The 27,783-nt window shown below is 38.3% G+C and overlaps 1 protein-coding gene across 1 annotated transcript in view; it reads right to left on the bottom strand.

Moving 5' to 3' along the window:
* The window catches only part of RAB2A (RAB2A, member RAS oncogene family), a 116,595-nt gene that overhangs the window by 63,570 nt on the left and 25,242 nt on the right, over window positions 1–27,783 (bottom strand). The window contains exon 2 of the mRNA XM_003802167.3: window positions 11,807–11,878. Coding sequence (XP_003802215.1) covers window positions 11,807–11,878 — 72 coding nt within the window. The remainder of the gene's footprint in view (window positions 1–11,806; window positions 11,879–27,783) is intronic.

Below are 27,783 nucleotides of genomic sequence, written 5' to 3'. Positions count from 1 at the left end.
AACTACAGTATTATTTTTGAGGTCTATACAACATTACTTTGTGCATAGATAATTTACTAAATTGGTACTCTGTTTAGGCTTAGGTACAAATTTAGGCTGCTCCCATATTTTCAGTAAATAGTGAGTGCTGAAATGTATATGTAGCAAACATTTTTCAACTTACTTTAATTTTAGGCAAATTACAGGAAATAGGATTGCAGGTCAAAGGAAATACAGACTTTGTATTTGCAAGTTCACTACCTTGGCTTTTTAACTTAAATTTATTATCTCTTTGGAAAGTATTCAATTATCAAAATAGGAATGAAATACAGGGGATAATTTTAGAATAGCAAAGAGCTGTAAAGAGGCCTCTGAAAGTGTTGTATCACTCATACTAAATCACTGCTGACTGCAGTGTTCTATCAGTTTTTACATCATTCAGGATTAAGCGAAGAACACACACGATCCCCAGAAACTAGATGTCACCCTAGCAGATCAATAGCTTTTAGTTTCCCAGAAAAGCATGCACTGCCCAATGTTAGAATTCCATTTTAGTATATCCTATAATTCCTCCAGCTGTGATTAGGAGGTAAGAAAGAAAGGTAATTTGTCCTCACATGATATAAAACTTGATGGGGCTTTACATTTTAATACAGGCATGGTTAACACCAAGAAACTAAGGTGATGTTCATGTTTCTCAAGCTCAGAAATACAGGAAAGCTAGAAAAAATGAGACCCAGAAGTCTGCCATGCCCTCAAAAAAAGAAAATTGTAAAACTGTGCCACATACAACTGTCTCAGTGTTTATATATGTCTACATAGTTTATACCTGTTCTGTCCCCATGGAGTGGGGACAAAACCACTACCCATAATGACACAAAAATGAATGTAGTTGATGGAAGAAACCAGTTGTGAAGTATGATACAAATGTTCTTTGAAATATCTGGTATTTAACAGTAATATACTGAAGCATAAAATTCTACATGTATGCAAGATAACTGACACAGAGCAAGTCTTTTCATGAATCTGTTGCTTCTACCAGCAAACTAGGGGGAGAGAAAGAGAAATCCTATTTTTTTCTCCATTGTCATGGATGAGCTGGCTGTTAACCACAACCCCAAGCCATCTGTATCACCCACTGGGACATAATGTACCAAATTTAACAAAAAGCAACTATGAACTAGAAACATACACTGGAACACCTCTAATACCAAAAGTAGGCAGGCAAGGGCAAGCAGATGATCCTTTAGAGTTGACATCTTGAGCAGAGGAATAAAGACACTGAAACTTGTAGGTGACCATCCACCCTACAGACAAAAGGCTAACCAGATAGTCCCTACAGGGGACTGCTATTAGAATTCCTGCTTCCTGGCCTCTAAAATGCTTTACTCCTCTCTATTCCCAAGCCCTAAGTTTCCAACATCCTGTGAGTTGTACTCCGGATATTCTACCCCAGATAGTCTAGAAAATTCCCTTTTGCTTGACTTAGCCAAAATTGGATTTTGGTATGTTTATTTCTTTATTCAAAGTAAACAGAGCAAGGTTGATGAAACTTAAAGTCTTCAAAGCAAGATTTCATCTCTTTTTAAAAATATATACAATTTAAAATAAACCTGTCGGCTTGGTGCCTGTAGCTCAAGCAGCTAAGGCACCAGCCACATACACCAGAGCTGGTGGGTTTGAATCCAGCCCGGGCCTGCCAAACAATAATGCCTCCTTAAGCCCAGGAGTCGGAGGCTGCTGTGAGCTGTAACAGCTTGAGGCTCTGTCTCAAAAAATAAAATAAAATAAAATAAAATAAACCTGTCATATAAAAATCAAGAATGTTTCTCCCTTTTTTTTTTGTTTTTTTGAGACAGAGTCTCAAGCTGTAGCCCTGGGTACAGTGCTGTAGTGTCACAGCTCATAGCAACCTCAAACTCTTGGGCTTAAGCGATTCTCTTGCCTCAGCCTTCCTAGTAGCTTGGACTACAGGTGCCTGCCACAAAGTCCAGCCTATTTTTTTTGTTGCAGTTGTCATTGTTGTTTAGCTGGCCCAGGCCAGGTTTAAACCCGCCAGCCTCAGTGTATGTGGCTGGCGTCTTACCCACTGAGCTATGGGGGCCACCCAAGAATGTTTCCAAAGCAGGGAAATGTCATAATACAACCGATGCTTTAAATTCATGTAAGAATAGGGTCAGGACAGAGAATTAAAAAACAAGAAGAAATGAGGCACAAAATAAAGAATAGTGGTAGGAAAAAAAATTACATACATGTCCAAAGGAAAAACTGACAAGTGCTGTCAAATTATTAAAAAACAATTTTTGTTTTTCCATTAAATGAAACAAAAACAGACTTCAATTTGAGGTTCAGAAACATAATTATTTCTCATTTATCATCTTATGACTGAGTCCAGTATAGGTATATTCCATGTGGCAAAAGAAAATACTAAATCCTAATGTGTCCTGGAAATCTCAGAAATAAATACAAAAAACAAAACCTGAGTTCTCTTCTGGATTGCTAAAATTTTAAATCTTTTAAGTGTGTATACACTTGAGAATCTCATTTAGACAGGTTTTCTCATCTTTTGATATGAGACAAATCACCATTTCCTACGCCCTCAAGGATCTCTATTCCCAGATACATTTTCAAGTAATAGTGAATTGCCTGCAGAAGAAATTTTCAGTGAAGACCTCATTTATCTGACATTGTTAGGAGTGATGCTTATTTCTTTTAGATATGTTATTCATTTCTAATCTTCCACAAAAAAAAAATCTGAATGCAAGACACATTTTTCTAATTGTCTCCGAATCATTATTATCCTTCCATAGTAATTATATCATTTACTTAGCACTTGTTAATAGTACCTACTAGCATGACCCCATGTAAGTTATTAAACTCCCTTTTATGTCTTATATATATAGTTTCCTCATCTGTAAAATGATATTTGATGATTCCTGTCTCATGAGGTTTTTCTGAAGATTAAAAGAGTTATTACATGTAAAACAGAACACTGTCTGACACACATAATAAGTATCCAGGGTGTCAGCCATAGTTCCCATTATTCTATATTAGGCATCAGAATTTCTGAACTACCACCCACATGACTAATGACAACAGATCCTGGCAGAGAGGATTACCTGCCTAAGCCAAGGAGACTGTAGAGGTATAGAGATGTGCAGAAGGGCAGTCTTCTGTGTAATGTCAAGGCCAGAACCTCCAGGCTGCTGGGGCACACAGTGGGGATGTCAAAGTAGACTATAGAACTAGGTATCAAGCAAACAGCCAGGCATATCCCCCCTTAGATGGCATGAGTGTATACAGACTCCAATGTCCTATTCCTGGAACCCACACACTGCAGAGGTTCAAAATGGAGGCTTATGGGAAGATGGCCTGATTTTTCCTAACTCTAGAAATAAAGGAAAACCACATGCAAAAAGTAATGTCCTTAATTTTCTATGGGAAACAAAATAGCAAACACCACACTTCATGGTAAAAGAGTAGAAGAATTCAAATTACACTGAGAAAAATATTACAATGTCTTCAACTCAGAAATTAATCTAGAGGCCAGGAGCAGTGGCTCATGCCCAGTAATTTCAGTACTCTGGGAGGCCTAGGGAGGAGGACGGCTTGAGGTCAGGAGTTTCAGACCAGCCTGAATAAAGTGATAACCCATTTCTACTAAAACCTGAAAAATTAGCCGGGTGTGGTGGTGCATGCCTGTATTCTCAGCTATTCTGGAGGCTGAGGTAGGAGGCCCACTTGAGGCCACAAGTCTGAGGTTGCTATGAGCTAGGCTGAAGCCATATAACTCTAGCCAGAGTGACACATCTAGACTCTGCCTTGGGGAAAAAAAAAAAAAAAGAAAGAAATTATTCTAGAGATTTTGGTAAAAAATTAGAATAACAAACTAAGACATAAATATTAGCTAGGAAAAAAAACCATAATTTATAGATAAGACCAAACTGTCTACCTACCAGTGATTTTCAACTGGTATGCCCTGAGAGGACCATAGGTGAGCCTTGAAAATTTTTAAAGATTATTATTTTTGAAAGAAGTTCAAAGCACAGTAAGCATATCCCCATTTTTACTCTTCTTTTTTTTTTTTTTTTTTTAAAAGCAACATAATGGAAGCATGCCATGAAGTTTAACTATAGGTTCAAGTGTGCTGTGAGATAAAAAGGTTGAAAAACACTGACCCAAGGCATACAGAATAATTTAACAACAATGAAAAGAATCTACTCAAAATAGCAACAAAATCATAAAATACCAAAACAAATGTAGAAAAGGCTTAAATGAACAGAACTATAAAACTTTGCTAAAGAACATTTAAGAAATTCTAAATAAATAAAAACATACATTATGTAATAGACAATCTTAATACTATGAAAACACACTGTCTCCAAATTAACTCATAAATTTAATGAAATTCTCTTCAAATGTAAAAGCCTCAGGTTAGTGACACTGGTTCAATTACTATAATCCCAGCACTTTAGGAGGCTGAAGAATAAGGATCTCTTGGACCCAGGAGTTCAAAACCAACCCGGGCAATAAGCAAGACCCCATCTCAGAAAAAAAAAAAAATTAGCTAGGTATAATGGCAAACACCTATAATCTTAGCTACTTGAGAGACTGAGACAGGAGGATTACCTGAGCCTAGAGATTGAGGCTATAAACAGCTATTATCATACCACTGCACTCTAGCCCAGGCAACAGAGTGAGACCTTGTCTCAAAAAAATAAAAATAAAAAAATAAAAACCGTGAAAGCCTCACTAAAAACTTTGTAACCTGGCAAAATGAAGTTCATCTGGAAAAACAAATGCACAAGAATAATCAATAAAACTTAGAAAAGAACACTAATCAATGTTAAGTATACGATAAGGTTACTGTAAGTATCACAGTATGATAATGCCTCATGAAATAGAAAAAAAATATGAACAAAGTAGATTTTAGAGTCCCTAAACAAGCTAACTTACATATGGAGGTTTAGAATATGACAAAGGTGACACAGTTCACACAGGAAAGAATAAATAGCTTATTTCACTAATGGTGTGGGCCCGTACATCATACAGGGATTAAAGAAAACCATATACAGGGCAGTGCCTGTGGCTCAAAGGAGCAGGGTGCTAGCCCCATATGCCGGAGGTGGCAGGTTCAAACTCAGCCCCAGCCAAAAAAAAAGAAAATCATATACATGACCACATACCAGATTAAATACAAATTTACACATTAGAAGAATACTTAAGAGAAAATATATGACTGGGTATGGTGGCTTGCACCTGTAATCTCAGCACTCTGGAAGGTCAAGGTGAGAGGACTGCTAAAGCTCAGGAGTTTGAGACCAGCCTGAGCAACAGTGAAACTTCATCTCCACTAAAAATAGGAAAATTAGCTGGGCATTGTGGTGGGCACCTGAAGTGCCAGCTATTCAGGAGGCTGACGCAGGATATCTTGAGTCAAGGAGTCTGAAGCCCCCATGAGCTATGACTAGGGTGACCAGAGGTCCGCTTTCTAACAATTTGTCCCGCTCCATCCTGCGGCGTTTTAAAAAAGTCCCGATTTTTGGAAAGAATGCATGAACGTGTGGGAGAACAGGAAAGGAATATACGGTTTTCAGCTGCCATGTGGCTACTTCGCCAGAATATGAGTTTTATATTATTTTTGTTAATTTTATAATGTTAAACTGTAATAATAACAAATAATTGTTGAGAAGTGATTATCGAGAACTGCTTATCAAAGTTTGCATTGTTGTCAGGCCCTGCCCTGCCCTGCCCTGCCCCGTCCCCTGCCCTGCCCCCTGCCCCACCCCGGGGCCATGTTGTCCTGCTTTACAAATGTTAAAATCTGGTCACCCTAGCTATGACGCCTGGACAGAAATGAAACAAACGCTTGTCTAAAAAAAATAAAAAAACAAAAAAACCCCAAACATACACACACCAAAAAAACCCCAGACGATACATGTAATTTTTACACAGGAGTCTTCTTCAGCAAGGCTAGAAAGCCATAAGAAAAAGGTCAATGGATTTGATTTACAAAAAAAAACCTAGTAGTAGAAGGGGCAAAGATATAATAAAAGGCAATTCAAAGAGAAGATACAGAAATAGTTCTTAAACAAAAAAGGATGTTCAGTCATACTAAAAATTAAAGTGAAATGTAAAATAACAACCATTTTTTGTCTCTTTGATTCACAAATGTTAAAAACATTAATAAGTGCAATAGAGGAAAGGGTGAGGTGGAGTAAGTACTTCAGCACATCAGTGGGGAGTATGTGAAGTAGATAGCTTCTGGGTTTCAGGAATACATTTAAAAGCTCTAGAAGGCAACAACACATACCAAATGGTTCACTTGCTTGCTAGAGGCCAAAGTTATGCATGACATTTAACTTTCTCTAGATTTTTACAATATTTTCACAATGATCATACCCTGATAGGAAAACATATTTACATTTTAAAAATCAGCTAGGTAGACTTTGTGAGATTTTCATTAGATATTCAAGTGATCTTTTAAGTTGTCATCCTAGTTCTTGGCCATGTTGTTCTAAATAACTCAAATTACCAGAAAACTGAACTCCAAATGAATGAGGTCTATTTTTTAACTGACTTCCTGTGGGACACCTAATGGAAGAAATGATGCTTCAATTCTACCACATTTTTCCCAAAAGTATACTTTCACTTCTAGTAATCATTTCTTATAGGTTGACTGGTTTAAGGAAGTGGGGAAAATGGGTAAGAAGGCAGAATCAACATACAAATAGCCTAGTGTAGACCAATGTTTGTCACACTGTCCATCAGTAGGCAGTGAAATAAATGTAGGAATGAGTGGACTGTAACTAGCACCATCTGTAAAGCATAACTGAATAGTACAAAACTAAGGAATGCAAGCATCAAGCACTATACCAGTAAACACTGCTTTGTGAAGCTTTCCTCTCAGACAGACAGTATATTCATTTAGTAATATTTATTTATTTATTTTTTTGGAGACAGAGTCTCACTCTGTCTCCCTGGGTAAAGTGCCATGGTTTCACAGCTCACAGCAACCTCAAACTCCTGGGTTCAAGTGATCCACCTGCCTAAGCTTTCTGAGTACTTGGGATTACTAGCCTGCCACAACACCTGGCTAGTTTTTCTTTCTTTTTTTGAGTGTCTCAAGCTGTTGCCCTGGGTAGAGTGTCATGGTGTCATCATAGCTCATAGCAACCTCCAACTCTGGGCTCAAGTGATCCTCGCCTCAGTTTTTCTTTTTTTAGTGGAGATGGGTTTTGCTCTTGCTCAGGCTGGTCTCGAACTCCTGAGCTCAAGCAATCCACCCACCTCAGCCTCCCAAAGTGCTAGGATTAGAGGAGTGAGCCACCATACCTAGCCTAGTTTTTATATTTTTAGTAGAGATTGGGGGCGGGGGTCCTCACTCTTGCTCAGGCTTGTCTTGAACTCCTGAGCTCAAGCAATACTCCTATCTCAGCATCACAGGGTGTTAAGATTACAGGCACTCTGTGCCTGGCTCATTTAGTAATATTTATTGAGTCCCCACTGTGTTACCAGGTGCTGAGAATACAACAATAGTCTAAATAGATAACTATTTGCTGTCATGGATCTTACTTTATATTGGTAGGAAATAATTTGCTTACTTATATTTACTTGTATATAAAGTTCAGAAGATAGGTTGGCACCTGTGGCGCAAAGGAGTAGGGCACCGGCCCCATATACCAGAGGTGGTGGGTTCAAACCCAGCCCTGGCCAAAAATTGAAAAAAAAAAAAAAATGCTCAGAAGATAAATCAGTCTGGTAGGATGAATACAGGTGTGTATGTGGGTATGTTCATGAGAAAAAAATCAGAAACTATGTGAATGTGAAGTTTGAGAAGTTCCTGGACATCTGAGAAAGATGTTGAGTAAGTAGCTGGAGATGTATATGGGAAGGGGCTGACTGGAGCAGATTCACAAAAGAAATGAGGGGAAAGAAACTGGGAACAGCAAGTATGGAAAATTACTTCGGAGAACTTTAATCTAAAATGAGAGAAAAAAAATGCAGTAATGAAAAGTAATCATCAAAACTGAAAAAATTAGTGATGCTTAGAAGACAAAGAACTATTAAAGCCAGTGTCCCTGAGTAAGCCTTGGGAGGAAAAAAAAGAGTTCACCCACAGCAGCAAAGAGAGGCTGAGTTTATAGACACAGTGCAGGTAAGTGGGTTGATCGATAGTGGAAAGTTTGAAAATGCTCTTCTACTTGCTTCTATTTTTTGAGTGAAATAGACACCAAGGCTATCAGCTGAGGGTAAATATGGAGAAGGCACTGCATGCTTAAAGAGCAAGAACAAAGTAGGAGATAAGAGTTCTACAGAAACAGTGAAGTGCACTTGTCAGGCAGTACTAAGTTTACTTCTTAGTGTCCAAGAAATTGTAAGAAGAGTTTGCATGACTCTGTGTTTTTCTCCAGCCACATCTAGCTATATACATCTGGCATGGAGAACAGACATGTGAATTTAATCTATGGTTTAGTCCAAGGCTATGATGAAGCAAGAGAGGGACAATGGGACTGAGTATATGCAGGAATGATTATAAATGCATAGTAGTCAGAAGTGAAGCTGAGTAAGGAGGAAAGAAAGAACATGAGAGGGATGAGAGTGAAAAGATGGTAGGATCAATAAATTATAGCTCTGATGGAGTGAAAAAAAAAAAGGTAACACTAGGAACTCGAGAAAGTGAGTTGGAAGGATGGGAGGGATACTAAAATAGCCAGATATATAAAACTGAAATTCTGGAATGGTTCCAGACGCTGGTTAACGACAAGGTCCTGCAAGTGACAGTGCCCGTGAGTAGCTGAAGCAGGGTAGAAGCAAGATCCCTGGAGAAAGCAGTAAAGGCACTGAAAGGCCAGCCAGTGTGGTTATGTGCTCAAATGTGTGCACAAGGCAGACAAAATATATTTCTAGCTGGATAATTAATATTTAAAAGCATCCCCTCCTGCTTTTCCAACTTTAATGCTCATATGAATCACTTAGAAATCTTGTCAAAATGTAGATGATAATTCAGTAGATTACATAACAAGCTCCCAAGCAATTTGGACACTGCTGGGCCACTGCAACAGCCCATGAACGATCTTTTGAGCAATGAGGCTCTCGTGTGGACTTTCAACATAACCATGTCTGTGAAACCACAAACTGCTTCTCGGATTCTTATCTTAATTCTTACTGACAGAGATAGTCAAAAGGTGGAGTATTTTAGAGTACTTCCTAACCTCTTATGGTCTTTTCTCTTTTTTATCATTTAGTACTTTCTTATTCATAATCCAACCTTAAATTTTCACTTTCACCGACCTACTCATCAGGCAGAAGCAAGCATTCAGCAGAGTACAGATATTCCTGTTTTAGCAAACATTCCAGTGTTCCTTTTAAAACTATATGATAATCTGCTAATTATTTTTCTGTCTAAAAAATAAATTGTTGTGATAGGTGCCAATAAAAAAAAATGTAGGCTTTGCGCCAATGAAGGCAGAAGCATGAATTTACAATCATTACTGTTTTCACTGGCCTTCATTTAGCTTGACTGAATGAACAGCTGTACAAAATGCCTATGAGCAAGTGTATGTAATACTACATAAGTGGCAGTGGTAGGAAGGGGTGAGAGAAAGAATAACTGGGTCAGCCTTTAGTTTGAAAAATGCTTTTTTTTTAATTGTTTGTTTGTTTTTTGGAGACCGAGTCTCACTTTGTTCCCCTTGGTGATAGAGTGCCATGGGATCATAGCTCAGAGCAACTTCAAACTCAAGCAATTCTCATGCCTCAGCCTCCCAAGTAGCTGGGATTATAGGCATCCCCTATAACACCTGGCTATTTTTAGAGATGAGGTGTCACTCTTGTTTTGGCTGGTCTCTTAACTCCCGAGCTCAGGCAATCCACCCGCCTTGGCCTCCCAGAGTGTTAGGATTACAGGCGTGAGCCATGGCGCCCAGCCCCTATGCCCATTTCTGACAAAAGCTCAGGCCTATCCTCTCCACTGGGTGTGCCATCACAACTTAGAAATTTATATGTAAGATTCAATGAGAGGGAAGAATGCTTTTGTTTAGTATCTTATACCAAAAACTGTGTGGATAGGTGTCTTAGGGCTGAGTCATACCTAAACTTGGCAACCAAGGTTTCAAGTCTGATTGAGCAAAGAGCAGATTTTACACAGAAATGAGCTCACAAAGTTAAACAGAGTTTCATGACCAGCATAAAACAGTACTGCCTGTTTTACCCATCATTACTGCATATGATTGAAACTATCAAAATTAAAATGGAATATGGATGTTCTTATTGACAGTGTTTGCTAATGAAAGATTTCAATATATTCACAAAGTACCTGTGGCGTAGATGAAAAATTATTAATTGATCTAATAATTTAATTCAAAAGCTAATCCTGATTTGGTATTTTAAAAAATACACAAGTATGAGAATCAATATACTATTCAGTGGGCTCGCCGCCTGTAGCTCAGCAGCTAGGGCGCCGGACACATACATTGATGCTGGTGGGTTCAAACCCAACTACGATAAAAAAACAGCCGGGCGTTGTGTCGGGCATAGGTAGTTGGGAGGCTGAGGGAAGAGAATTGCTTAACCCCTAGAGTTTGAGGTTGCTGTGAGCTGTGATGCCACAGTGCTCTACCAAGGGCGACATAGTAAGACTCTGTCAAAAAACATTTTTTTTAATACATACATACACATAGTTAAGTGGCACCTTAATAACATCAATAGAAGATAATCTCAGTGGCTGAAAAGATTCACTAAACAATCAGTTGTACAGCGTAATTAGGTTTCCCATTCCTTTCTTTGTTGGTATTTGACTAATTTCTAGTTGTTAATGAGCTGTAGCAACAGAAAAATAATCTAGCGAGGTTCTTTAGCTCTCAAAATTTAAGTATAATTTTTAAACAAAAACTCCATCATGCCTGTAATCCTAGCACTCTGGGAGGCCGAGGTGGGTGAACTGCTTGAGCTCATGAGTTTGAGACCTGCCTAAGCCAAAGCAAGACCCTGTCTCTACCAAAAAATTAGAAAAACTGAAATAAGAGGCTTGCTTGAGTCCAGGAGTTTGAGGTTACTGTGAGCTATGACACCATGGCACTCTACCCAGGGCAATAGCTTAAGACTCTGTTTCAAAAACAAACAAACTCTAAAACAGTATAATTACCTAAATTTTCCATTTTCCACTCATTTTAATTTTACATTTGCTAATTAATAGAAATTAAAAATCACTATTTTAAATAATGACAATTAATATTTGTTAACTATTTCTTACCAGTAACTATATTGTTTACTTTTTACAACTAAGGAAACTATAAAATACCCAATGGTATTTTCTTTTGGTTAATAATTAATTACAAGTAACTCTAGTGTATCTACCATGTTGCCAGGTACTTTACTCCAATGCTTTACATTTATTAACTTATTTACTGCTCACGATAACTTGTGCCATTGGTATTACTTTAATTCACTTTGGACAGACAGAGGAACTGAGGTATGCATGGACTGGTAGGGTGGCTTTACCCAGCTAGTTAGTAGCAGAGACTTGTAAACTGGTCTGGAGTCTCTGCCCTTCCCATAATGCTATACTATTTCTCAACTATTCGTTTCATCATTAAATACAACTGAAATCATGCATATTAATATCTAATCATTTTCACAAACTTGGGTAATCATTTTTACTACATATATTTTTTTTAAAGTTATACAGACTGAACTCTACATAGTCACAAATCTAGTTTCACTGATTTCAGAATCATCACTAATAGAAATGTCCCTCTAGCATCTTCCACTTAAACTATCCAAAACTTTCAATGCTTCCCATCTCTTTTATTAATATAAAACTTACCAATAGTAAGGTCGTGCACTGGCTGAAACCTCTTGTCTGTAAACTGTAGCAATAAGCATGATTTACCAACACCTGGAAGGTAAAATAATATATAGATATTAAGAGAGAAAATTCATAGAAATTAAAAAATACAAAGCACATGGAAAAGATGTAGTCAGAGTTTCTGGTACTCAGTGAAAAATCTACTATGATTTCTCAATATTCTGTAATTTCTTAGGAAATTAGAGGACTCATGATTTAGGTGGAAGCTGTAAAAAACAAAATCACAAATACCTTTTTCATCCTTTCTTATTTATGCCAACATTTTAACATGAAAAATGAATGCAATGGTTAAACTCCTATAAGACAACTAAGTCCCCTTAGTAGCCTTTATCAAGTATGTATACATTACAGTTTTTGTGCACTTTTGTTTTTTGTGTAATGGTGTAAATATTTAAAGCATAGTATTAGTTCATTTTATCATACTTCCCTAGAAACAACAAATAAATAAATAAGCTAAGTAAGCAGTTAAGCGTCTGCAATCTACTTTTCAGGGAAAAGCTGCTTGCTCTATTTTGACACTAATTCATTTCATGAGCAAGTGTAATCTGTTTTGCATTTCTTCATACTAAAATTGACCTCACTAAGGTAATGAATAACTTCAACATTCCTAAATTCAAAGAAAAATTTTCTTTCTTTCTTTTTTTTTTTTTTAAGGGACAGGAGTTTCACCTTATTGCCTCTACTCTTTGGTAGAGTGCTGTAAAATGACAGCTCACAGCAACCTCCAACTCCTGGGCTTAGGTGATTCTTTTGCCTCAGTCTTCTGAGTAGCTGGGACTACAGGCACCCACCACAGCGCCCAGCTATTTTTGTTGCAGTTTGGCCAAGGCAAGGTTCAAACCCACCACCCTCCATATGCTGGCGCCCTACCCACTTGAGCCATAGGCACCGCCCCAGAAAATTTTCTCCACACCTCCTTCTTATTCATTTTCAAGAAACATTCCCTTCTCTTCACACTAAACGAAGGCTGCTTAATTAGACAGCATATTACATTGCTAATAAGACACTAAACGGGGTCATCACTCAATCACTCACTCACTCGCTCTTTTGCTCAAAGTCTTTACTGACTACACTAAGGACCCAGTAGTGCAGAAAACTAATATGGTTCCTGCAGTCTAGCACAGGTGGAGAAATTAAACAAAATGAACACCCAAATAACATATTATACATGAATAATTGTTAATAAGTGTAATGAATGCAATTTAAAATAAAGTGCTATGAGAAAGAGTAACTTTTACAAAGAGACTTAATTAAGACTAAAGGGAAGGAGAAGGTCTTTATGAGTAAGTGACACTGAAAATAAACCGGAATTCCAAAACAGGTGACTTCACAGAGTTTGCTTCTCCTTATTTTATAAAAGGCCCCAAGCAAATTCATTTTATCAGATTTTTAACTTTTGAATTGAATAGTCTAGTGTGTGTGACAGGACAAAAGGATAGTTTTTCCATATTAAATGAAACTGGTTACTGGTTAGTCGTGGTGGCTCACACCTGTAATCCTAGCACTCTGGGAGGCCAGGAGCTCAAGACCTGACTGTGCAACATAGTCAGACCCCTCCTCCTGAGGAGGCATGCGTCTGTAGTCCAGCTACTTGGGAGATGGAGCCAGCAGGATTTTTGAACCTGGGAGTTTGAATTTGCAGTGAGCTAGCTATACTTGTGTCACTGCACTCTAGCTGCATCTCAAGAAGAAGAAAAAACTTTTAGAAGAATCTTCAGTTCTTAAACATCTAAAAATTTGTTCATACAATATAGAAAAACATGTAGTTAGAAATCACGGGTTTTACTGAAGGACTTCAAGAATCATCTAAGAGTCTGGTAATCATTAAAGTGATTGAAGAGCCTGCAAACCCTTTCCCAACAATCTTATTCTGCCTAAGTGCTGGTTAAAGACAGAAAATGCTTAGTTCGGTCCCTCGCTTCAAGACGCACTATGTGTGTGTGTGTGTGTGTATACATATATATATTTTTTTTGAGACAGAGTCTCACTATGTCACCCTTGGTAGAGAGCTGTGATATCACAGCTCATAGCAACCTCAGACTCTTGGGCTTAAGCGATTCTCTTGCCTGAGCCTCCCAAGTAGCTGGGACTACTACAGGTGCCCACCACAATGCCCAGCCATTTTGTTGTCATTGCTGTTTAGCAGGCCTGGGCTGGGTTCAAACCCGCCAGCCTCAGTGCATGTGGCCAGGGCCCTAGCCACTAAGCTATGAGTGCTGAGCTAAGACTCTATATTCTTTAAGATATGTGTTCTCTCCTCTCTATGTTGCAACAAAAAATCTACTAAAAATTCTTTTAGTTGACATGTAATAATTGTACTTACTCATGGGGTACAGAGTGATTATTTTATTCTTTTATTTATTTATTTTTGAGACAGAGTCTCATTATGTCACCCTCAGTAGAGTGCCATGGTGTCACAGCTCACAGGAACATCAAACTCTTGGGCTTAAGCAATTCTCTTGCCTCAGCCTCCCAAGTAGCTGGGACTACAGGCGCCTGCCACAACACCTGGCTATTATCATTGCTATTGCAGTTGTCACTGTTGTTTGGCAGGCTGGGTTCAGCCTCAGTGTATGTGGCCTGTGCCCTACCCACTGAGCTACAGGTGCCGCCCAGAGTGATTTTTTTTTTAGTAGAGACAGAGTCTCACTTTATCACCCTTTGTAGGGTGCCATGGCATCACACAGCTCATAGCAACCTCCAACTCCTGGGCTTAGGCGATTCTCTGGCCTCAGCCTCCCAAGTAACTGGGACTACAGGCGCTTGGCACAAGGCCCAGTTATTTTTTTGTTGCAATTTGGCCAGGGCTGGGTTTGAACTGGCCACTCTCAGGATATGGGGCCAGTGCCCTACTCTCTGAGCCACAGGTGCTGCCCTGAAGTGATATTTTAGTATACGTACAGAATGTGTAACAATCAAATCAGTGTACTTAGCATATCCAATCACCTCAGACATTTTTCTTTTTTTCTGTGTGTCTGGGACCATTCAAAATCCTCTGAAATACATATAATGATTATATGTACATCATATATAATAAACTAGATACACAATAAACTATTAACTATAACCACCCTATAGTACTATAGAATAGAACTGATTCCTATCTAGCTGTAATTTTGTATCCGTCAACTCACCTGTCCCTATCCTCTCCTTTGTCCCCACATATACCCTCTAATAACCACAATTCTACTCTCTAGTGCAATGAGCTCAATTTTTTATTTTTTTGGTCCCATAGCCTCAACTTACTTCTTTTTAAAAAGTTTTATTTTAATAGATTTAGGGGTACAAATGGATTTTTGTTACATGGACGAATTGTATAGTAGAGAAGTCTCGGCTTTTAGTGTACCCATCACCTGGATAACGCATATGGTACCCAATAGGCAATTTTTTATCCCACACCCCTCTTTCATCCTCCCTCTTTGGAGTCTCCAACGTCTATTATGTCACTCTGCATGACCACATATACCCATTGCTTAGTTCCCATTTATAAGTGAGAACATTTGGGGTCTGCTTTTCTATTTCTGGTTACTTCACTTAGGATAATGGTCCGGTTCTATCCAAGTTGCTACAAAAGACATTACTTCATTCTTTTTCATAGTATTCTGTGATGTGATACATATTTCAGTATTTCCTAATCTCTGGAGTTGCTTCCCAGTGGATCACACTTAAAAGACACTCTTGACTATGCTTAATTCCTTCTCTTCTATCATCACTGCTAAGAACCTCATCAATTCTTTCAGAAATATCTTCATGAATTCTATGCTGATATATAATAATGTTTTGAGATCTTAAATATCTCAAAATGGAGTCACTATGACAAATTACTCAGTCTATAGTGAAATTATTAACCCCTTAAGGTGATAAATACATATAGTAGACCAGGGCCAGATAAGAAAGTAAACTTAAAAGGCATTGAGATTAATGGCTATGGTTACTCTCGTTCAGGGGCAAAAAAAGAAACAGTAAAGAAACTGACCACAGCCAAAACACCTATAGGAGTTCTGTCTGTGTGAACTCTTGAGTCCTCTTTTTTTAGCAGTAATGACTGCTGTAACCCTTCCATACTCATACACCCACCAAACAGCCCCTGCAGAGTTTTGAGGAAAATATATATGGACCTATTCAGTTTGTCAATGTGTTGGTTTTCCAAGTCATATTCTGTAATTTGTTTTTCTTCAATTTTATTATTGTCTGTGTTAAATATATTTGTATGATCGTTAGTATACAAAAGTCTCACAACAAACAGTGAATTCAAAAGCTTCAAAAGCATTTAATTGGCCACTGAGTTGGGGTTTTTTTTTTTTGAGAGAGAGAGTCTCACTTTGTCACCCTTGGTAGAGTGCCACGGTGTCATAGCCCACAGCAACCTCAACCTCCTGGGCTTAAGCTATTCTTTTGCCTCAGCCTCCCAAGTAGCTGGAACTAAAGGCACCTGCCACAGCACCCAGCGATTTTTTTTAGAGATGAGGTCTCACTCTGGCTCAGGCTGGTCTCGAACCTGTGAGCTCAGGCAATCCACCCACCTTAGCCTCCCAGAGAGCTGGGATTATAGGCGTGAGCCTGATGAGTCATTGTTAATGCTCCCCACCCAGACTTAGCAAAACCAGGCTGATTCAAACCTGACTGGATATATCCCCTGCCCTCTTAATCCCCAGTGCTCTAATTCTGGTTCTCAGTAAGATCTGATAAACATCTGTTATTTATTTATTATTTTTTTGGGGGGGAAGAACAGAATCTCACTTTGTCACCTAGGCTATAGTACAGTGGCATTATTACAGCTTGTTGTAACCTCAAACTCCTGGGCTCAATCGGATCCTCCAACCTTAGCCTCCCAAGTAGCTGGGACGGTAGGCATGTGCCACCACAGCCAGCTAATTTTTTATTTTTTGTAGAGACTGAGGTTTCACTATTGCCCAAGCTGGCCTTGAACTCCTGGCCTCAAGCAATTCTCCAGAGCTGGTATCCCAAAGTGCTAGGAATACCGGTGTTAGCCAGCAGGCCTACCCATCCTTTCTAATCTATTTTATAAACCACTGTGAAAATTTGTACTAAAAAGCAGGTGCGATTACTCACTTGCACGTTGTAGTGCCTAATACAGAGAAACACAACCTCTTCAAAATAGTAAACAAGATCCTTTGCATTTGAGCTGAAAATTATGACTTCAATAGATCCGATTATATCACAATCTAAATACTCTATAGTTAAGCACAACTAATCATCCTTTGAAAGTGACACATGTTGTTTCCCTGGTACCTTTTACCAAGAAATTTTTCACTCCCTGGCAAATCTAAATTCACAATTTAAAAACTAAGTCAGGGAATTCTATACTTTCTTTAGTAAAGCATTCCTGTTCCAAAGATTCTATCAATCTTCAAGCAGAATTAATGGTCTACTGGCCTTTACTATCCCTTATACCAAAAAATAATCAACTTCAGCTCCCCCATAACACTTCATATCTGCCCTAAAACGACCTTGTTAGAATCCCAGCTCTGTCACTAATTAGCTAGATCCTTCCCAGTTACTCAAGCAAACACTCATCTGGGTGTTGCTATGAAAGCATTGCAAATATAATTAAAATGTGTTATCAGTTGATTTTATTTTATCATTTATTAAGACAAAGTCTTACTATGTCACCCTTGGTAGAATGACATGGTGTCACAGCTCATAGCAATCTCAAACTTTTGGGCTTAAGCAATTCTCTTGCCTCAGCTTCCCAAGTAGCTGGGACTACAGGCATCTGCCACAATGCCTGGCTATTTTTTTTAGTTGCTGCTGTAGTTGTCATTGTTGTTTAGCAGGCCCAGGCCAGGTTTGAACCCACCAGCCCCGGTGTATGTGGCCAGTGCCCTAACCACTGAGCAATGGGTACCAAGCCATGTTATCAGTTGATTTTACATAAGGAAGATATTTCTAGTTATCAAGGTAGGCTAAATTCAATCAGTTATTTAAAAGAAGGACTGACCTCCCTAAGAGAAGAAATAGTTCCATCTGGCTTGGTGCCCATAGCACAGTGGTTAGTGAAGCTACCTAGTGGTGCCTCGTGCACCGAGGCTAGCAGGTTACGACGACAATTGCAACAAAAAAATCGCTGGGTGCTGTGGTGGGCGCCTGTAGTCCCAGCTACTTGGGAGGCTGAGGCAAGAGTCTAGTTTCAGCCTAGGAGTTTGAGGTTGCTGTGAGCTGTGATGCCAGGGTACTCTACTGAGGGTGACATAATGAGACTCTGTCTCAAAAATAAACAAATAAATAAATAAAATAAAAAATAAGATCACTCTTGTGTTTAACCAGATTATTGAATTACGCTGGTTTTTAAGTGCTCTGCTATACATATTATCTTTACATAAATATTTGTAATAAAATGTAAATTATTTACATGTAAATATGTACAAATAATTAAAAAAATAAATAAGCCATATCTTTGCATGTTTAAGTTAAATGCAAGTCCTAATTCAAGAGCTTTAAGGCACATTAATACTCAGATCTAATAGTCAATCCTTCTGAAAACTTCTATATAACCTGTAACACTAGCCTAATAGAAAAGACACATTTTACAAAAATGACATGCCTTCTTGTTTGAAAAACACTCTAAATTGAGGCTACATTTTAAAATCAATCTTTGGAACACATGAGTATATCTGAAATCCCTTATATAGACAATATAGTAATCTCAGCATAAGCAATGACTTAATTTCTGTTAAAATATGATGCTTTCTTTAAATAATATTTCCTTATTTTCTGGGAGTGAAAAACAAAGCCCCTAAAATGAAATCATTAAAATAGAACCAAAATTTCACATAAACAGAAATAAAAAACCTTTGATTATACTTAATCTTAAAAGCTATGCAGTATTAAGATAAATTTTAAACATAATAAAGTTTAATTTATAAATATGACCACACCCTGAACAAAGTATATATCAAATTATTTTTAAGTTGGAGATTTTTGTTTACAAGTATATTTCACAGGACACCCTTAATGACTGCCCTTATTATAGCATTATAAAGTAAAATTGACAAAAATCTCCAAGGTTTCTCTTACCAATTTTCTCCAGAGCCTCTCCTAATTCTTGATATTCCAAATTCCTTTAAAGCATGTACTATCTATTCAGTAGTCTAAATGGCAGACCCCATTCATCAATGGCATTACATAGAATTCAAACAGTGCTCTATTTCCACATACTTGATGAATCCTATATATGTAGTGGGATTGGCAACTGATTTGGCATTTCTATGTGTTGATTTTCCTGGAGGAAGACACTTAGAAAAAATAATAAATGAGGAATAGTTTTCTAAGTGACCAATTAATCTTTTTGTTATGATTATATTCTTAGGAACTTAAAAAAACTATAAAACTTATCATCCTCAGTAGCAGATAAAATGTATAGAGATCTTACTTTGTGCCAGACACTATTTTTAAATCCTTTACGTATGTTACCTCATTTATTGCTTGGAACAATATTGTGTGTTATGGTTGATTTTTGGATTTTTGACACTGAAGACACGGTCCTTGATTCCAGTCCCAGCTCTGTCAATCACTATCAACAGAACCTCAAATTACAGACAACTTATGATGGGATTACATCATGATAAACTACTATAAACTGAAAATAATAAGTAAAAAATGGATTTAATACACCTAACTTACCAAACATCATAGCTTAGCCTCGCCTACCTTAAAACATGTTCACAGCAATTACCTTAGCCTACTGTTGGGCAAAATGATCTAACACAAAGCTTATTTTTTTCTTTCTTTCTTTCTTTTTTTTTTTTTTTGTGAGATAGCATCTCACTCTTGTCAGCCAGGGTAGAGAGCCATGGTGTCAGTCTAGTACATAGCAACCTCAAACTTCTGGGCTCAAGTGTTAAAGCGATACTCCTGCCTCAGTCTCCCAGTAGGGACTGTAGGTGCTCCATACAATACCTGGCTAGTTTTTCCATTTTTAGCAGAGATGGGGTTTCAGAGTGCTAAGATTACAGGCATGTGCATCTGGCCACAAAGCCTATTAATAACAGTAAAAATTTTACATTCTTCTAAGTGAAGTTTTTCAAGAATGGAAAAACAAACACTCCATGTACTCACTATTAAATTGACCTATCTGACCAATACCCACGTGCACATTTGGTAGTAATACTCAATGGAAAGCAAGCAAGGGAGATGGGGCAAGAAGGGAGGGGTAAATTCACACCTAATGGGTACAGTGCACACTATCTAGGTAAAAGCACACTTAAAACTTTGACTCAAACTGTACAAAAGCAATTCATGCAACCTAAAATTTATACCCCATAATATTCTGAAATTAAAAAAAAAAAAACTTGTCACTTAAAATATTTATTTATTTATTTTTTTGAGATAGGAACCTCCAGCTGGTGCTGATAAAATGTTTAAAAAAATAAAAATTTTGGGGTGGCGCCTGTGGCTCAGCGGGTAGGGTGCGGGCCCCATATACTGAGGATGGTGGGTTTGAACCCAGCATTGGCCAAACTGCAACAAAAAAATGGCCAGGCGTTGTGGCAGATGCTTGTAGTCCCAGCTACTTGGAGGCTGAGGCAAGAGAATCGCCTAAGCCCAAGAGTGGGAGGTTGCTGTGAGCTGTAATGCCACAGCACTCTATCCAGGGCAATAAAGTGAGACTCTGTCTCTAAAATAAATAAATAAATAAATAAATAAAATAAAAATTTTATAATCAAAAATGTAAAAAGATCAAAATTCACATTACGGTTTCTACTCAATGCACATCACTTTTGCATAATTATAAATTCAAAAAATCATTAAGTCAAACCATTATAAGCCAGATTCCATCTATGAATCTTCTCAGATCCTAAGTTTTTTAATCTGTAAAAAGCAGGTTGATAATGCCTACTCTCATCAGGAATGTTAAATGAGTTAACGTATTCTAAGTGTTTAAAACAGTGTCTGGCACAGAGTAAAGTTTCAAAAAAGAATTCGGCAAGTGTTTGCTAGGGCTACCAAACTACTACCACTTATTACATGCCTATTTACACTTCATACTCCCTAAAAGCATAAACCATGATTTCTTTTCAGCAGCAGTCGTATAAACTTCCAATGCAAAGACAAAGTCTCCTGCACTTGTGGAGTGAAGAGGAAAGACAATAAACTTTTCCTCCCAATGTATGTATGCAAATGTATGCGTATATACAGGAGAGGGAGAAAAAGAGCGAGGCAGAAACAGAGAGGGTGTGCTAGTTGCAGGGTGTTACACAGCATGGTAAAGAGAAAAGGCAGAGCAAGGTAAGGATGTGAGGACTTGGAATGCCAGGGAAAAGGGAGGAGTGGCCGCTATTTTTTGTTTATTTGTTTTCTTGTCTGGAAGTTTTGATTTATTCATAAAAATGTTATAAAATTGCCTACAAAAATACAAACTACATTCACGGTTAGCAACATGTATAAAATGTAACGATCCTTTAAAATATCAGAGACTCTTTATCTTTTGCTGTAGAAGGCATAAAGTTTTCTCAAAAAATACTTGAGGAAACCATAAGGACATGGTCTTAGGCTCTTCTTCTTCTTTCTTTTAATTTCAGGTTATTGTGAGGGTAAAAAACAACCAGGTCACAATATTTGAATTTGTAATGTAGAGTCCCTTTTGTAGTTGTGTCCAACACCCCAAAGGTGTGCCCTACACCCCCAACCTCGTGCCCTTCCCATGGAAGCACACCAATCCCCCCCTCCCAATTTAAATAGAATTGAGTTTTTTTCCTGTGTGGGCATGTGTGTTAGATGTCTGCTGGCTTCATAATAAAACTGAGTACACTGGATATTTGCTTTTCCATTCTTATGATACTTTATGAAGAAGAATGTGTTTCAAGAGCGTGTAGTATTAAACTAGGTGGTCTTTCACTGAGCTTTCACTGAGGTGGGGTTTAAGTGAAGATCTAAAAGAAGCGAGGAAATAAGAGGCAGGTAAATCACTGAGAGGAGAGTATTCCAAGCTGAGGAAACAGCTAGAACAGCGGTTCTCAACTGTGGGTCGTGACCCCTTGTAATAATGAAAATATATCGTGGCATTAGGAAGGTTGAGAACCACTGAACTAGAGGAAGAGTTCTAAGGTGGCACATTTTAGAGAAACCCAATGAGAACAGTATGGCTCAGGCACAGAAGGCAAGGAAGAGCCATGTCGCTGGGAACTGTGGTTACAGGAATCACAGGGGCCTAATTGCACAAACCCTGAAGTCCTGAAATAAAACAGGGGATTCATTGGAGAGCTTTGAGCGCAGGAATAATATAATTTTATTTAAATTCTAAAAGGATCACTCTGGATCTCAGGTAAGATGATCAAGATGGTGATATAAATTAGAGAGTTACCAGCATAAGATGGTATTTTAAGCCACAGGAAGAGAGAAACTAGCAAAGAAAGACTAAGTCCATGTTTGTTTTATAAACAGAATTAAAACGCATGAGAACAAAAAGGATTGTTGACAAAACTCTTTTCAAAATGAAGAAAACTGGGACCAGCATGACTCTAAGCTGTAATCTTTACACTTAGGTGAGGCTAAGATGGGAGGTTTGAGGTTGAATGACATAGTGAGATCCTGTCTCCACCAAAAAAATGAAAAAATTAGGCAGGCGTATTGGCATACTCCTGTAGTCTCAGCTACTCGAGAAGCTGAGGCAGAGGACTGCTTGAACCCAGGAGTTCAAGGTTGCAGTGAGCTATGACTGTGTCACTGCACTCCAGCCTGGGTTACAGAGTAAGATCTATCCCTCAAAAAAGCACTACGTGTGTGGCTTTAGGATAAACCATTTGGCCTGTGTGTGCATCATTTTCAAAGTGAGGATAAGAGCAATACTTACTTCACACTAGTTGTGAGAATTAAATTAGTTAACATACATAAAACAGAACACAGAGGAAGCACTACATAAGAATTTACTGTCATCATTATCCCATTAAACCAAAAAAGACAAAAACCCAACACAGATCTTTTTCAACTTTTCACTTCATTTCAAGCTTTCTCTGGACATCCAAGTAGTCATGCATTATTCTTTCCCTACGTTCTAGAAAACTATACCACCAATCACCTTCAGGAAGACTCTTAGGATATTTATATTAATTGGATGTGATCTTTCCTTTAATAAACTTCTAGAAGACTATATATATGAAATGATGCTTATTATGTACTCACTTTTTTTTTCTTTAAAAGTCAAGAAAAGGAATTATACAGATCGTGAAGGGCAATGGGTTAGAGCTATTGCTGGGTAAATGAAACCATCTTGTTTAAATTTTACCTGTTGTTCAGGATGTAGGGCAGGCATTAGGACTTGGAATTATTATTTTTATAGCAATAGAAAATATCATAAACAAGGGCATGGGTTTAATTATGTAAAAAAACCTCAAATTTTTGCTCAATAAAAATCAGTAAGTTGGATGGAAAATATTGTAGGAGTATAGGAACTCTGTGAGTATATCTTACTACTTCCATGTAACTGGTCTGGGGTGTTAATAAGGTTGTATTTCACTATCAATGAAATTCTTTTTCTTTCTTTACTTTTTTTTTTTTTGAGGCAGAATCTCACTCTGTTGCCCAAGCTAGAGGGCCTTGGTGTTAGCCTAGTCTACAGCAATCTCAAACTGCCAGGCTCAAGGGATCCTCCTGCCTCAGCCTCCAGAGTAGGTGGAACTATAGGAGTCCACCACCACTCCCACCACTACTCCTGGCTAGCTTTTCTTCTTTAGTAGAGATGAGTCGCGCTCCCACTCAGGCTAGTCTTGAACTCCTGACCTCAAGCAGTCCTCCTGCCTCAGACTTCCAGAGTGCTAGGATGACAGATATGAGCCACTGCATGTGGCCAAGAAATTCTTTCTTGTATCGTTTGGTGTCTCTTCATCCATGGCTTTATTTAGTCCAGGGTTATCTGTCTTTAATACACTAGCTTGCTGGAGAAAAAAGCAATGAGCCGTGAAGCTTCTGCCACGGGTGTGGGGTGGGGTAGGGTAGAGTGGGTGGGGCGGCAACGTGTAAGGCTACTGTGGCTGTCCTTAGCACACCAGCGTACAACCTCACCAGTGTCTGACATGTCAAGATGCTCCAGCGTTAACAGCAATACAGCTTGGATGAGCTCCCTTTGTGCTGTGTACCAACCACTAGCATTGCCCGAGGGCTGCCACCAACATCATCATAGACAGGGAAACATCAGTGGCTTCCAGGTGAACTACCCTCCCCGTTGGCTTCCTGGGGCCACATTCTTATCATTCCTTCCCTATAATTTCCAAAGTCTGTCCCCACATCTAGCCTCATTCCCAGAATTGTTCTAGTCCTTTTAACCTCTTTAAGGCGCCTTATGGAAATTGCAGGGTTGCTCTACCCCAAATGCAGGACTCTGTGTGAGTGATACTGAGAGTCTTATTACTGGGAAATGATAAATGAAGATCTGGCCCAGTCACATCAGTTAACAACTGAAGAAATGGCTCAGTAGTTATGGTGTCAGCCACATATACCAAAGCTGGTGGGTTTGAACCCAGCCCGGGCCAGCTAAAAACAATGACAATAGCTCAGGCGTTATGGAGGGTGCCTGTAGTCCCAGCTACTTGGGAGGCTGAGGCAAGAGAATCGCTTAAACCCAAGAGTTTGAGGTTGCTGTGAGCTGTGATGCAATAGCACTCTACCAAGGGTGACATAGTAGACTCTGTCTCAAAAAAAAAAAAAAATTCAAGAACAAGGAATTGGCAGTGATTTGGCATCAGAGGCCTTTTTGGATGGGAGCTGAATTTAGTAGGTGCTTTTCCTAGATAGATTCTACTTCTCCATGGTTAGATCTAGTTGGACCCATGTCCATCAGCATGTGACCAATAAGGTAGATTCTCCTCTGGGCTATTGCTGGAATACTCATGGATTCATCCTCATTAAGGTATTATGGAAGCTATCGGCCCAGATGACACGACTTATTTTGTATATAAGTTCTGGAAGGTGCCCCTTTCCTTACTATAAATGCACTGTGCAAATACCCTTCTCCAAACCAAATTCTCTGTCCTTCTGCAGCCAAAGGGGTCTCCCGGGCTGCTACAGTTCCCAGTAGGAGAGGTATGGACACCTAGAGGAATCTTCTGTGGCCTTATGTCTCTTCCCCTTTTTGATGCCTGCTATCAACTTTTTCTTCCTATGTACTAACTTTTATCTTATACTAATAGTTAGTTAAATGTATGTTTATGAATCTCATTCATAAACAAAGTTCCTTAAGGGAAAGGAACTTATTTATCTTTTCATTCTCCAAAGTATCTAGAATGATCTCTTCAACTATAACACTATTCACTATTTATTTAACGAATAAAAAGAAGATGAGTAAAATACTGTTTTTTAAAGCCTTATGTGGATTTCTTGGATATACACAGGTCATGAGCACTCTGAAATTAATACAAATCATTATACTAATACTGCTATTAGAGTTCTCACCATAAAGTGACCTTGTCTCCTTCCTTTCCTAAGGTCCAAGTCATAGTTCTTCAAAAGGACAGAGTTGTGAGAGCTGAGTACTTAATTAAATACCACATCAATGCCTAACAATTACAAGTAGTAGTCACAACAATATAGATTCCTGAAGCCTCACTCCAGAAATTCTGTAAGTCTTTGGTGGGGCTCAAGAATCTAACTATTGGGTGGTGCCTATGACTCAGTGAGTAGGGTGCCAGCCCCATATACCAAGGGTGGTGGGTTCAAACCCGGCCTCAGCCAAAATGCAACAACAGCAACAACAAAAAAAATTGCCAGCTGCTGTGGCAGGCGCCTGTAGTCCCAGCTACTCAGGAGGCTGAGCAAGACCTGGAAGTTGCTATGAGCTATGACACCATGGCACTCTACTGAGGGTGACAAAGTGAGACTCTGTCTTAAAAAAAAAAAAAAAAGAATCTAACTATTAAGTCCTTTTGTATTTTAAGGCAAGGAAGTTCTTCTCCACTAGAAACACTTAAGTGTTAATTCTTAACTTAAGTAAGTATTTTACTGAAGTTTATTTTTCTTGTCTTAAATCAACTTCTCACCAATTTAAAGATTATTAAAATTAATTGTAAATATTTTTACGATCACAAGCCAAATAGCTTTAAGTATAAGACATGTGAAAATACAAAGATGTGAAGAAAAGTACCAGGGCCAGTTCTTAACAGCTAAAGAAATGTTTTGTACAACTATCATCCTGAAATCATATTTCCATATTGTCACCTACTTACCGTATTTGGTCCTTCAACAAAACAAAACAAAGCACAAACATTCTATCTCAGCATTAAAAGTAGGCCACTGAAAAACTGTGGGTTTTCAATTTATACCAAAGGACTGATAGAACTCAAACACAGATCATACAGAGATATGATGTCTGATTTAAATATTAGTAACATATTTTGCAAACATTTTATCCTTTTTCATGCTAACATTCCAAATTGAAAACCATGTGAAGTATGAAAAAATAATAAAGTCTATTCTTTTAAAATATAAAGTTAATAAACTCTGCATGGTAGATTATAATGAATACAGATTTTACAGTTGTAACACCAGTGTTCAAATCCATCTGGATTACTTCCATAGCCTGTGATCTAGGCAAATCAGTTATAGAAATTGAGCTCCATGTCCACATCTATAAAATGGGAAAGAGGCCAGGTGCAATACCTCATGCCTGTAATCCCAGCACTCTGGGAGGCCCAGGTGGGTGGATTGCTTGAGCTTATAAGTATAAGACCAGCCTGATCAAAAGCGAGACCCCCATCTCTACTAAAAATACAAAAACTGAGGCAAGAGGATTGCTTGAGCCCGACTTGGAGGTTGCTGTAAGCTATGATGCCATGGCACTCTACCCAGGACAACAGCTTGAGACTTTCTCCAAAAAAAAGAAAAAAAGGAAGAAAGAAAGCACAGCATTCCTACTCCAAAGAAATGTAATGAGGCTCAAATAAAGTATTTTGCAAATTCAAAGTATTAATGCAAATGTTAAACTGAGGATTTTTTTAGACAAATATAGCTAAGAGAGCAGAATTGCCAACCTAAATTATTTGACCTTTAGTCAAAATTTTTAAATATTTAAAAAAATGAAGTAAAGAAAACATTTGTAATTTATTACTTTCCTTTTCAGTAGGATGATTTCAGAATTGTTTTCATACTGCTGGTTGTCCATACACTGCTCCCTCACATCCGAGAAAGCAGTCTTCTCCATCACTTCAAGTACACACTACTCTACTGGCTTACTATAGTCAGTTTATTAGATATGGCTGCAAAAAGGTATGTCCAACTCCTAACCTCAGAACCTGTAAATGTGACCTGATATAGAAAAATGATCTTTGCGATGTGAATAAGGATCTCAAGATGAGCTCATTCTGGATTTAGGGTGGTTCCTAAATCCCTAAATCCAATGTCAGGTGTTCTTATAAAAAAATAAAATAGAATATAATAAGAGGTTTGATAGAAGACAAGAAAGAAAAGCCAAGTGAGCAAGGACAGAGACAGAGATTAGAATCCTGCAGCCAGAGCCCAGAAATACCTGAAGCCATAAGCTGGAAGAGTCAGAAAGAATTCTCCCTGGAGCCTTCAGAGGGAGCCCAGTCTTCCTGACACCTAATATCAGATTTCTGGCCTCCAGAACTATCAAAGAACAAATTTTTACGGTTTTAAGGCATGGAGTTCATGATATTTTGTCACAGTGGCCCTAGGAAGCTAATACACTAATTAAGAGTCGTCTTTCATTCCTCTTAGACTTTTACGTTAAGTCTCTGAGACTTCTTGACTCTGGGTCTACAATAATTCCTACAATTAATCAGTAAAGTGACTCCAACACAAGAAATACTGACTGGTGTGAGAGAAGAAAATGGAATACATGTATAAAGCATTTATTTGTGAAAGCTGTCAGTGGAAGCTAGGAGCAAAGGGAAGAGATAGCCATTCAAAAATATTTACAGACTCAGCGCCTGTAGCTCATCAACTAGGATGCCAGCCACATACAC

Source organism: Otolemur garnettii, unplaced genomic scaffold (genome assembly GCF_000181295.1).
Source record: "Otolemur garnettii isolate 467f Iridium unplaced genomic scaffold, OtoGar3 scaffold00234, whole genome shotgun sequence".
NCBI classification, from domain to species: domain Eukaryota; kingdom Metazoa; phylum Chordata; class Mammalia; order Primates; family Galagidae; genus Otolemur; species Otolemur garnettii.
The sequence above is the reverse complement of the archived record's forward strand: the minus strand, read 5'-3'. Positions and strand labels throughout refer to the sequence as shown.